General features: G+C 40.2%; 1 protein-coding gene across 2 annotated transcripts in view; it reads left to right on the forward strand.

Annotated features, from left to right (window-relative positions):
• The window catches only part of LOC117435113 (formin-like protein 1), an 81,333-nt gene that overhangs the window by 29,304 nt on the left and 38,318 nt on the right, over positions 1–13,711 (forward strand). For both annotated transcript variants that reach the window (XM_034058062.3, XM_034058063.3), the window contains exons 3-6: positions 5,477–5,560; positions 6,439–6,512; positions 7,420–7,503; positions 11,341–11,484. In XM_034058062.3, coding sequence (XP_033913953.3) covers positions 5,477–5,560; positions 6,439–6,512; positions 7,420–7,503; positions 11,341–11,484 — 386 coding nt within the window. The remainder of the gene's footprint in view (positions 1–5,476; positions 5,561–6,438; positions 6,513–7,419; positions 7,504–11,340; positions 11,485–13,711) is intronic.

Below are 13,711 nucleotides of genomic sequence, written 5' to 3' on the forward strand. Positions count from 1 at the left end.
GATTCCCCTGCCGACCTAAGCCCTCCCTACCCGGGCAGTGCTCAGCCAATTGTGCGCCGCCCCCTAGGAACTCCCGGTCACGGTCGGCTGTGACATAGCCTGGATTCAAATCTGTGATCTCCAGGCTATAGGGCACATCCTGCACTCCGCGCGGAGCGCCTTTACTGTATGCGCCACTCGGGAGCCCCACACTGTTTCATTCTTATAGCCATGTGCCTTGTGGTAGGGTGGACAGTCAAGGCTGGCTCGCTGCAGGAATAGCGCACCCAGGAGACAAATTAAACAAAACATAAAATGCACATAAAAAATCACCCAAAATAAAGTACTGGAGCTGAAGCAATCACAGGGCTCAACGATCCAGAACACAACCTGCTGCTCCGGCATGTATTCTGAACAAAGCCACTCGCTCCAAGCAGTTATCCCATTTGAGTCCGACCACGATCCACACATAGATTTTGCAGGGATGGGATTTTAACCCCATCCTTACCAAACTTAAATTCAAACATGTCTAACTTTATTTACAACATACTGACACCATGGGTGGCCAAAATTGGCCTTTCCATTCCTGGTATTTGTTCCTAGCATGTTCTAAGTGGTTTAACTGAACCAATTAAAACACCATCCAGACCCTTCATTTGTACATGTGCAGAGTCTCAGCCCTGCCCCAGGACCCTAAAGTAAAAGCAAACTAAGCTATTGTAAAAGAAGTGAAAGCATGTTAAAGTCATTGTAACTAACATAATTCAGTACGTTTCCATGCACATCTATTCACTATGTTTCAAATGTACAGTTTTGAAAGTTTTAGCAAACAGGTAAGTTAGATGTATTGACCCCAGATACACTATTCAGATGAAATGCCTTAGGAGGTAAAACAGAAATAACTTTTTGGAAGACAAGCAAACTAAGAACCTTAACTCAGTTTAATACCAGTGGTCATGTTTTTAAACAAAAATACCTGTTAGCTACGACATGTGTTTCTTTCAAAACTGCACATTAAAAAAATATTATGAAATTGATGACATTACATGAAAAATCATCAATATCCACAGCATGGGAGAGCATGATAAACTACTAATACTATAAATTGCTAATACATAAATATTACTAGATTATAGTTTACAGAAAATCCTGCATATTTGCCATTTATGAAAACATCTGTCCCTAACAGCTGTGCAAAATATAATTAAGTATTTAAAATTCAGGATTGATAATGTAAGTAGAACTGTTTTTGTTATTCAATTTTCTAAGATAATTATACAGTGCTTTAGCTATAAAATTGAGATCAGTATTAACCCTTATAAATATTTACCACAGTAAATTTGCACAGTAATTTTAATTTTCCCATGCATTTTCCCATGGTTATACTTTGCATTTATCATTGCTTACCATGGTTTGCCATGTTTTTAACCTCTATCAATGCTTTACCATGCTTTCACTGTGCTTTATTACACTTTGATATGCTTTTACTATGGTCAACTGTTATAAGGGAAGTTATTACCTTACAAATTCTACAAATAACACAATTTCTAACAACGCTTCTTAATGTTATGTACAGCTGCTTACCATATTTAAAATGAGTCCACGAATACACATTTTGTACAGCAGAGAAAAGCTAAAAAATCTACATGTTGCACTGAAGTGTAGCCTATGGAGCAGCTGTCAGTCTTGTATCATCTGACACTTGGACCGCAATACGTTAAAACATGAACACATAAGTACACAGTGTAACAAATTTTTTTTTTTTTTTTGGTTCCTGGGTAGTAAGTGTTATTTCCTAATTGCTTATGCCTCAAAAGTATAGAAAATGGCTATTATTCCCCACAAACTTTGCTTTTGTGACCAGGAGTGATATTTTGAAATTTACCTATTTCCAATGAGAAAACGGGCGAATTTGTGTCTTTTCGTTCACATAAAGTCAGAAAAAAACAACATATGAATCCAAATTAACATGTATTTATACTAAAGTAATACAAAAATGACTACAAAATATTTAGAAGTGAGTAGTTTTTCGAGATTTACGATTATACTGTAAATTATACTGTAAATCAGCCCCCAAATGTAGTCTCCCATCATGTTCTCTTTATACTGTCCTTTGTAGCGGCGTTCAAAGTCCAGTATATCCTGGTGGAAGCGCTCACCTTGCTCCTCCGAGTACGCTCCCATGTTCTCCTTGAATTTATCAAGATGAGCATCAAGGATATGGACTTTGAGGGACATCCTACAGCCCATTGTGCCGTAGTTCTTCACCAGAGTCTCAACCAGCTCCACATAGTTTTCGGCCTTGTGATTGCTCAGGAAGCCCCGAACCACTGCGACAAAGCTGTTCCAAGCCGCTTTCTCCTTACTAGTGAGCTTCTTGGGGAATTCATTGCACTCCAGGATCTTCTTTATCTGTGGTCCGACGAAGACACCGGCTTTGACCTTTGCCTCAGACAGCTTAGGGAAGAAGTCTTGAAGGTACTTGAAGGCTGCCGACTCCTTATCTAGAGCTCTGACAAATTGTTTCATAAGGCCCAATTTGATGTGCAGTGGTGGCATCAGCACCTTCCGGGGGTCCCAGCCGTACTCATCATACTTCAAGGCGTCCAGCAAGGTCTTGATGCTGTTGTAATCCTCTTTGAGGTGCACCGAGTGAGCCAGGGGAAGAGACGGGTACTTGTTACCATTATGGAGCAGCACGGCTTTGAGGCTCCTGGATGAGCTGTCAGTGAAGGACAGTATAACGAGAACATGATGGGAGACTACATTTGGGGGCTGATTCGTGAAAGTGATTTACAGTATAATCGTAAATCTCGAAAAACTACTCACTTCTAAATCTTTTGTAGTCATTTTTGTATTACTTTAGTATAAATACATGTTAATTTGGATTCATCTGTTGTTTTTTTCTGACTTTATGTGAACGAAAAGACACAAATTCGCCCGTTTTCTCATTGGAAATAGGTAAATTTCAAAATATCACTGTCCTGGTCACAAAAGCAAAGTTTGTGGGGAATAATAGCCATTTTCTATACTTTTGAGGCATAAGCAATTAGGAAATAACACTTACTAGCCAGGAACAAAAATTGTGTTACATAGTGGTATCATTCACTGTGGACAGCAAATTGGTTTAATGCTTAAAATAAGATTTATTATTTAAAATGTATGTTTTAAAATTAGATTTATGTATTTACTTCTAGTGGCTTTCAATAATGGACTGCAGATGCTGGATAATATGAACATTTGCTTTCCTGAATGACCAACAGCAAAACTATTTTATTTTATAGTTTTTTAGTGAAATATATTTATAAAATGCAAATTTTTATGAAAATTAAAAAAAATGCTACATCTCAATGTATTGACATAAATAACTAAACTAATTTATGAGTGCATCAAAGTTGGAGTGGCCTCAGTATTCATTTTGTATCTGGTAAATGCTTGTTTATGCAGCCCAGTCAATAAATATTAATTCTGACTGCATAGGAAAAACACAGCCCTATAACATTTGAATTGATTTCTCTCACTCCTAAATGCCATGCATGTGTCACTAATGTGTAGGCAGCTGATGTTTTGTAAAGGCAGCTATGAAAATGATGTGTCACAGAAAAGGGGAAAATCCTCTCTGAAGAAAGGAGCCGTTCAAGTATAGCTTCTTCACAGGAGGTTGTCACTGACAGAAACGTTATGGGGGTGGGTTCAAGCATTTGATTATGGTTGACAATGAGCTAGAGGGAGGGGGGTTCTGAAATTGCCCCAGAGTTTACTACTGAGACTAATACCTTTCACATACTGATCCACGGCCCCCAACTCAACTGCATTATGCATATACTCATAATGTTAATAGCCCAAAAGTATGACAAGGCCTAGATTTGACCTCTGCAAAGATTAAAACTTTCATGAAAATGTATATGTCAGAGAGTTGAGAGATTAAAAATACCTCACCCCCCTGCATTTCCTTTACATTTTTTAATGTTCTTCTTTAGAGACATGTATGAATTCTGAGTTTTCAAGATCAGGTGTTTGTTGCTAGGTAACCTGAAGCCTGTGCTTTTAAGGCCTTATTGACTTTTATCAAAAGCTGCGCTATTAGACACTTCTTCATTCCCATTACATTTTTTAGAGTAATATCATATGGTTTTTATTTTCCCAATAAACTGCAGAATTTACCTTCTTATTGTTGTTCAGTAAGTTTGTTATACTCAATAACAATAAGATGTTTAGTTGACTGATACCAGCTTTTCAAAACACGTTTGGTTAATCTGCTCATCCTCTACCCTGCCAGGATAAGCCCTAGCTGGATGTTTTAGAGCATGTTACATTACTGGGTAATCACCCTGGAGTTCATCAACACACCTATCCATAGTTATGCCAGAATAAAACCTAAACAAATTCTCTAGCTGTCCCTTATCCTAGTGGCTATAGGTTTATCAAATCCAGCACCGTTTCAGATACTGCACACTGATTCATTATAGAAGTGGTATCTTTTTATCTGACAGGCGATAATTGCACAGTTTTAAAATTATGAAGTGCATATAAAAAAAACACACACACACTGTATACACAATATGTACAATAAAAAAATGCTTTCCTGTTCCATGAATTGAATGACAAAAGTGTACTGTAACGATATATTTTAAGCTGCGACATCTACGGTAGAAGTAAGAAAAATACGTTTTTTTTTACATCCCAAATGGCAAAACACCAAAAAATGAGCACTCTGAACAACAACAGGGTCGTCACTCCTGTTCATGAGATTAGATTGCCCCTCCACTGGTCTTGTTCAAACTTGAAGATTATGTTAAAACATGGCTAGACAAAGATCGGCAGGCAGCTCCCGACAATAAGGCATGAAACCCACAAGCAGATGAACTTGAAGCATATATGGATGCTACTGTAAATCAAGCTCAGTACATTAGATCTATAAACAAAAATGCTATCCTTATCCTTAATTTTAACCTATTTTCTTTACAAATTAACCCCTGGTTAACCAAGGTTTTAAAATCAATTTTCTTACATATTATTAGCACTAGCTTTATTATCACCCCCCTTCCCTATCTTCAGTTGGAGATCATTTGGTACTTTGCTCAGCAGTCTGTCCTTAGCGTTGTATTTGAAATACTTGCATATCCTAAAAAAGCAAGTGAAGATTTCAGTACAATAAAAGGAGCACCAGTAAAATGTTAACAAGTAATGTATGTTTCAGCACTCCTGTAGTACCGCTGTCACTGCCAGAAATTTCAGCAACCAATTGTAGGTTAAGGAGTTTGACATGAGTTTTGAGGCTTGGACAACTCTCTGTAAGCTAACTGCAGAGGAGAAGGGAAAAGCATCACAGAGTAAAATGCTCATTCACTCAGCACAGCATCAGGGTGAAACTGATAATGATCTTTGATCAGCAGGCCATGCTGACTGGACTCTGCACACTGATCTCCATAGCAGACTGCCTCTTGGGGGAGGGGAGTCGAATCCTCTCTCACATTGACTGTCCTCTTCTTCTCAGGAGCGCTTTCAGGTGAAGAACCCCCCTTCTGCCTACATCTACAAACTGAAGAGCTACCTGGACCAGGGGGTGCTGGGCCGCAAGGTGGGTTGTATACTGTACTGTACCAATCTCACTTATAAAACATAGTAGAACCTGATGTGGTACAACCATCTGAAATGTCTTTGTATCAGATAGTTTGTATTAGATGGAAATAATGTCTCATTAAAATTAGCTATACTGTTTAATTCTTCTTGCTTAACTATATATTATAAAAAATACAGTACAGGGTGCTGCGTAAGATACAAGCTGATTTTCAACCACTTAAGGTCAGTAAGTCCACTCTTGGGTAGCCACTCTACCCTATTGTAGAATGGATATCAGCTTGTATCTTACAGCACCATTTACAATATTGCTGTATACACAGTACAAGAATCCCTGGGCGCTTTATAAACCCAAAGTACTGTAGTAACTAAGCAAAAAGGATAGGCCATAAATATGGACTGTCCCTAGCACTGTGAATATGACACTAGGAAGGGAATTCCATACATGTGCATGGTGACTGAACACTGTGACTACACAGCTCCTTAATGGTAATTTTAGACGGTTAAAAGAGATGGCTGTAAGAATGTGATCATAAATTACATCACAGGATCTGAAAGAATGCCCCAAGTTTATGGTATTTAAAGCAGAAGTTCATTATTCTATGTTTGTTTTCCTTTAATAGTAATAGAGAGGTAGAAATTGCATACAGTATATTACCAGCACGGTTTATGCTGTCAGAGCTTTTCATAAGAGTGTTTATAATATCCTTTTAGTTTTAGTGGTAATTCAGTGATAACCACAGATAAGTGGTTGATCCCCCAGGCATAGGTTGATTAAATACTGCATGTCAGTTCTGAGGTGCTCCTGTGCTACTGTCCCTCACCTTTCATGGAAACTAAATTGAAAAAGCAAAGAACAACACTTTTCCTCTATTTCAGTTTAAAACACGAGCGCAGGAATCAACACAGGTTCTTAGAGAGCTGGAGATCTCCCTTCGAACTAACCACATTGGGTGAGTAGAGGACACGAAAGGACACAAACGTACTTTCATCTGCACCACAAGAGAAAGAGATTCCCAAAGCTCTTTACTCCAAATTTTCTGGCTGGAAAGTCATTTGATTGTAGGGCTTGTAAATAGTCCCTGTCCTACTCACACCTACAGCTCTGGCCTGACGTTTTGCATTATCCTATAGAATTAACTAATTTTGCTTCATAAAGTCGAATGAAACCTGCTTAATAATGTTACATTAACATATTGAATTACATACCGCTTTCTAGTTTGACAAAAAACTGACAAAAATTGAAATCTAACCTAAAAATACTGTACTACTATTAGTTCTACCGGTAGACTTTTGCAATATTATTTTGTAGTTTCTTTGACTACGTGATGATAAATAAAAGGTCTCAATTATTTTCATATAGTTTTTTATTTTAAAATTATGTCTCAATCCTAAAATTCTAGGTAATGCAAAACCTTTGTCCATACCTGTAGTTTAAATAGTCCTGTACTAGCTTGTCAATTCTCTCCCCTAATACGTTGGAACCCATTTTTGCTCCCAGCTGGGAGAGCCACTGTATCTCTTAGACATTTGACCTCCTCTTACTGTTATAATGTTGGAAAAATGTTTTGGAATTGGTTTTAGCCACCTTAGCAATGCTCATTCCTATTTCTCTCTTGGCCTTTCTAACTTCCTTTTTGACTTGTGTTTGCAGTTCCAAGTACTCTTTCTGTGTACTTTGGTCTTGGTCCCTTTTAAAGGCTCTGTAAAGTGCCTTTTTTCTCTGAATATTTTTTTTAATTGATCTATTAAATCATTTTGGCAATTTTGTTTTAGATGACAGAACCTTTTTAGAATGCCCTTTGCTTTGTCCTCCTGCACTGGCTGTTCCCTGACAGCTCTCCCTCCCTTTTTCCCTAGGTGGGCTCAGGAGTTCCTCAATGAAGAGAACAGAGGCCTCGATGTGCTGGTGGACTACCTGTCCTTCGCTCAGTGCTCTGTCACGTGAGTATACTGCGGCTATTATGTTCAACCTCAAGATGGGATGTGGCAGCCACTATTGTTATACTAGGCACATATATGGCAGGGAGAACAGGGTGCATTGGGAGATTGGGAGCCATATTGACTGAATAATGAATAACATTAGCATGTAAAAAGTGAAATGTAGTCTTATGCATTTACCAGTGTGTTGACATCACAGGACATTCTCTCCAATATTGCTGACTGTATGCTATCAGTTTTGATTTTCCTATTTTTCATATTCTACTGGGTTTACAGTACACAAAAACAGAATTCATAATCCTTTTAGGTATGTGATTATATTCCGAATATTTTGTAAGTCATAGATGCATGCACAAGTATTCTGTGGTTAGTGTCTGTGTCTAACTGTATGTTCTCTCACAACTAATTTCATTACCACTTTTTTTAACTGTAAGGAACAAAGTTATTACCGAAACATTTCTCAACTTGACTTGTTTAAAAGTTTTAAATTATAATATTATATAAAGAAATAATATACTTCAGTCGAAACATTTGTCTAGTTTTAGTTTATTTTAAGTGGAACCCAGCACAGCCCTTATAAAAGTTTCTCATAGTAAAAGCATAGCAAAGTATAACAAAGCACAGTGAAATCACAGTAAAGCATAAATCATGGCAGCTGTCATTTGTCATGATGGAGGCTTTCTGTAAACAAGATTAGACTGCAGTGCTGCACAGGAGTTATTGATAAGAGAGAGTGGTGATCCTCAATGCAGTTTCTGTCACCGCGGGGACACTGGCACACTCTGCACATTTAAACTGTGCACTGCTAAACTGCTTTAGCAATTTATTTGTAAGCAACTGCATTTATTTTGATATTTTCATGTGCGCTTTAGTGCCATGTAACACATTGCCACTATATGTCTGTGATGCATTTTACTTGTCTGTTTTAACGTGTAAGTGTGTGTGTCACCCACACTAAAGGCATTAGACTTGACCTGTGCGTGATGTATAATGATGTATATATTTATATTATAAATTGGTTCAGTGGAAAATCACATTTTTAAGTGCTTGGTAGAATGTAAAGCAGACGTTGATCAGTGATCTAAGAGCCAATTATAGAGCCAATGTTTTAAATATGAATTCCTTTAACAGTTTGGCACAACCCTTCCATGCAGAGCTGGCTTCTATGGCACTGTATATCAATGGTTCACTGACTGACTTTCTATTGCATTTTCTTGTCTCATTTGCTAATTGTCTTTATGACAGCCATCAGTTCTATACTTACTTTATCTTTTCAGTTTCACTTTGCTCAATAGCTTGCTGGCACCTCTACAATTAAGAGATATTAATGTAGTCTCTTTGGAGATATGTCAGCCAGTAACAAATAACCGCAGGATGTGTGCATGCCAGTACGATATACCTGCCATGTGCACCAGTGGCGGCTGGAGAATTAGTGAGTTTGAGTTGTGGCTGAACCCAGCTGAACGGCACTCTTATGTGTGTTGGTGTGTGTCAGAGGAGCCTACCTGTGTATATAAGGGTGTCACCGAGCAGCTCACAGGTTGATGGTGTTAGTGTGGAAAAGGCTCCCTAGGTGGGTGGTTAGCTGAAGACGTATTATTCTCCCTCCCTTTCTCTGATCACAGGACGTCACACAGCAGGGCAGTCTGGGTGGATGGCTGTTTGAGGTCTGCTCTGTCTTTCTCAATCCCTCCTTTTCTCTCTCTCTGGTCTGTCTCCCTGTCTTTACTGTTTCACTGCTGGTAATCTACTGTAATAAACAAAATAATAATGTAATGTAATCTACTGTATTAATTAATAAAAATTGCATGTTTGCTTGTTTGTTTTAAATAGTTTTTTTGGAGAATTATAGTTAATTAAATATAATTAAATGATATATTAATATTATATGAGCTACACCATAGCTAGTGCTTCCTTGTTCTGCATTTAACCACCAATGTAATTAGAAGAAAAAAGAGAATCCCCCCAGCTATAAATGTATTTTAACTATAATGTAGATCACATACAAATGTCCAGAAATAAGCATACAGATGTATAATTTATCATCTCAGTAGAATTGTAATAATTTCATAATAAATAATAACAATAATAAACATAACAATTAAGCACAAATGTTATGACAACATAGGCAAAGCCCATGGAGGAAGCGCCACCATTAGAATTGCACCTGCAGAGGGGAATATATTGCTTGCAATCTCTATTTTTGTACTGTTAACACACACACACACACACACACACACACATACACACAGAGACTTATACTTGTATTATTAATTGTACTATACGTTTTGTGGTCAATTTATATATTACTATTGTGAGCTTTAGGGAAGGACCAGAAATGACAGCACACAGGAGCCGGAAGTGTCGTTTAGTCCTTGGAGCCCTGTACCATCAATGGTAACAGGCAGGATTTTATTTTAACACACAAAAAATAGAACAGTCCAGCATTGCAGAAAATAAACAAGAAAACCACCTGGAATACCAGCAATGGTAAACTCAGGTTTCAAAATAAAAAGAATAAACAAAAATGTCTTGTTACAAAACAACAACAAAGGAAGCACTGGGTTTCTCCGTGCTACTTCAGTGGGTTTCCTCTCACCGCCTCTTGGCTCCCTTCCACGGATTACTGGCTTGTCCTGGGCTTTCCTCACTGCGTCAAATCCACCAAAGTTTCCCAAAGTTTCAAGCTTCTGTGAATTACAGCAGTTTAATAAAACAAAACAACAAAGCACAGCGCGTGTTTTCAGTTCAGGACAAGGAGCCGAATGGCAAAACCATACTGCTTAAATACTGCCAAGTCTCAGCCAATCGACGAGAACAGCACAGCTGATTGCAATGATGGGACCTGATGGCCGCATGGTTCCACCTTGGTCCAAGATGGCCGGAACTTCCTGTATGGTCAGAGTTCAGCCTCCTGACCCAATCACGGTCAACCCTACACAACACTGCCGGTGGTCGGGAGGGCGAAATACGACAGGGACTCCTTTCAATCCTGTCACATATATATATAAATATTATATATTTATATATATTTAAAAATGGGGAGGCGCTGCCTCCCTAGCCTCCCCTGAGAAACCTCCTCTTGTGTGGTCTTGTGTGGTCTTGTCAGCCTTGTCAGCTGATTGCCGACACTTAGGGTGACCCCCAAAGTTTAAGCTGGGACACATCTCCCAGTTTAACTGATTGTCGATAACAAAATAATTGCCTAAATCTTTCTAGTTATGCACTTCAGCTGCTTCCCCTATATACTAATATGCTTTCAGCCAGTAACATGCTTTGACCCAGAAGACACTTTAAAAATGGGGAGGCGCTGCCTCCCTAGCCTCCCCTGAGAAACCTCCTCTTGTGTGGTCTTGTGTGGTCTTGTCAGCCTTGTCAGCTGATTGCCGACACTTAGGGTGACCCCCAAAGTTTAAGCTGGGACACATCTCCCAGTTTAACTGATTGTCGATAACAAAATAATTGCCTAAATCTTTCTAGTTATGCACTTCAGCTGCTTCCCCTATATACTAATATGCTTTCAGCCAGTAACATGCTTTGACCCAGAAGACACTTCTGGGGTGAAATGACTTAGGAAATGCAAGCGTAACATATTTCCTGAGAGTAAGGCATGGAAACTGAGAACTTTCTTTAGACTATTGTAGTCCCAGATATGATGTTTTAAAATTAAAATGTGTTTGTATTACATTCAAAATTATACATTTGAGAAGTATTTAGCTAAAGGAAGTGCTAATCAGATAAAATGTATTTTATCTGATTAGATACAATCACTTTAAAAAGAAATTGCAAACGTGTGTTCTGTATACTCTGTTTTTTTTATTTTCCTGCGTGTCTCTGCAGGTATGACATTGAGAGTGTGGATAACGGCAGCCTGACTCCTGAAAAGGGGAAGCCGCTGGACAGATCAGTTGAAGACCTGAGCAAGAGAGCCGGCAATTCCCCCACCCACAGCTCGTCCAAATCCACCCGGCTCCTCACTGTCAGGTGAGTCAGGGCATGAGAGCCTATCACATCTACAGATATTGTTCCCTTTCAAGTACGAAATGTAATCATTACTGAATGGGTATTTACCTCTTAAAGACCCGAAACCTGAATAAGATATATCAAAGCTGCTCGTCATGGCCCGTCCCCGAGGACATAAAAACACTGCGGTCACAGACCTCAACGCCCTTTAAAGAACTGACCTGACAGGAGCCTATTGCATAAGTACTTGTTGCTTATGACTGTATATTTTTTGCAAATTGTTGTATTTTACATAATTTATGTGATAATTTATTACGCTGTAATAGTTTTTTTAAAAATGTATTACACATATATTGTGCAGTACAGCCTGTTGTTTCTTACATCCCACTGTGGCCTTGTACCCCGCGTGAAGCCGACAGCTTGAGTCGCCCCTTCCCAGGGATCAAGCAGTGTAAGTCGGCTGGCTTTGTGCTCTCTCCCCAGACTGCAATAGCTCTGGCTGGAGTTATTTTATTCTCGTTTTGGCTTCGGCCAAAATAACGAGACGGTTTGTATAATTAAAGTAATTGTTATTACTGTATTTTATATGAGAGAAATATTTTCTTTTCTCGTTGTATTTTTCTGTAATTTTAGAGATTAAGCGCAGGCTTGCCTGCAATGCGTGCTGCGGCACATGTGTAGTGAGAGCAGCTGCTGGGTTCAGCAGCGCTGCGCAGGACCAAGAGGCTGCTTCGGCTGTGGTTGCTTGCAATCCCTCCCACAGCATCATGATGCTGTTTTGACAGCTCTGCATCACCATTATGAGGGCTGTTAGTTTAGCCTAACAAGCAGTCTCATTTGAGTACTGACTGAGTGGCTTTGCCAGTAGCTTGCACAGGTGGGCATCCCTGTACAGTGCTACCCACAGTAACTGCGAACTGGTGAACCTGTACTGTTCCGGTCTTGTTCGGGTCTTGAACAGCCGTGTTGCTGTCTTTAAGCAGACTGAGGCAGCACCTGTACAGTGTTACTGTACACTGCTTTTCTACCTGCATAATGACTGTGTTTTATCCTTGTGAGACATGTAAGGCCAGTCTGCCTGTTGAGGACAAACACGGCAGAAGCTCTTCCTGCCTGGGGCCAGAGCATGCAAAGGAGGCACTGGTGAACCACGCTGGAGAAACGTCTCTCCCGCAGCTCTACAGAGCACTCTGCATCCCTCACTCCTGCACAGTGCTCTTCCCAATCACCCTCTGTTAGAGAGGTGGCTGCATCCTCCCACCCGGGAAAGTATCCCACGCAGGAAGCCATCCTCACGGTCTTCCTCATCTTTCTCTGCTTCTCCTTCTTCTCCAAGGAAGAGGAAAAAGAGTCGCCATTCCAAGTGATCGGCGGGCTTGGAGCAGCTCGCAGAGTTACTGCATGAACGTTTGGCGCCGCCTGCCCCGCCTGTCCCCTTGGGGTCTCAGGGGGCTACGAGTGCTATGAGCGCAGATTAGCAGCAGGATGACATGCTGTCCATTGCCGCCTCTGAGGAGGAGGGCGAACAGGAGCTGGTGTTCCCGTTTCAGGATGTGAAGTCAGACAGCACATCCCCTGCTCTACCTGTCAGAGCTTCTACCACTGATCAAGAGGGCCACTGCAGTCTTGCAAGTGCCCTGGCCTATAGAAGGTGAGACAAGGTTGTGCATCTTTGATGACAAGCCTACCACCTCTCCCGTGTCCCCACCAGTGCACCCGGACTATCCTTTTGAGATCTAGTTGTCCTGGGGTCATCCAGCTACAGCTCCTGCTGTTTCCTGGTCTATGGACACCCTATATAGGGTGCACAATGCTGAGAAGCTGGGCCTGTCCCAATTTCTGCCAGTAGAGGCTTCAATTGCCTCCCTGGTACAGGCGCCAAATTTAACGCTCCTGTCCAAGGATGCTATTTGCCCCGACAAACAGTCCTGGGTCTCGGGGTGATCCTCAAGCATGCCTATTCAGCCAGTGCATTCGCCACATGGCTGGGCAACTTTAATAGTATTCTGGTAGCCTACCAGTCCTATTTGCTGAGGTCCCTCTCTGACAGTCACAGGCCCTCACCACAACATCTGGATGAGCTGCACCTGGTTAATAAGAACTGGCTCGGTCTGTCAAAACTGAACAGGCAGGCTGTAGGTAGAAACCTGGCTGCACTGGCATTTAATAACTTTTTCATATTTGGTGTTCCTGTGTGAATATTTTTCTTACCAGATAACATTTTGGAGTCTATCTACCATTCATTTAA

The sequence above is a fragment of the Acipenser ruthenus genome, chromosome 28 (genome assembly GCF_902713425.1).
Source record: "Acipenser ruthenus chromosome 28, fAciRut3.2 maternal haplotype, whole genome shotgun sequence".
Lineage (NCBI taxonomy): Eukaryota > Metazoa > Chordata > Actinopteri > Acipenseriformes > Acipenseridae > Acipenser > Acipenser ruthenus.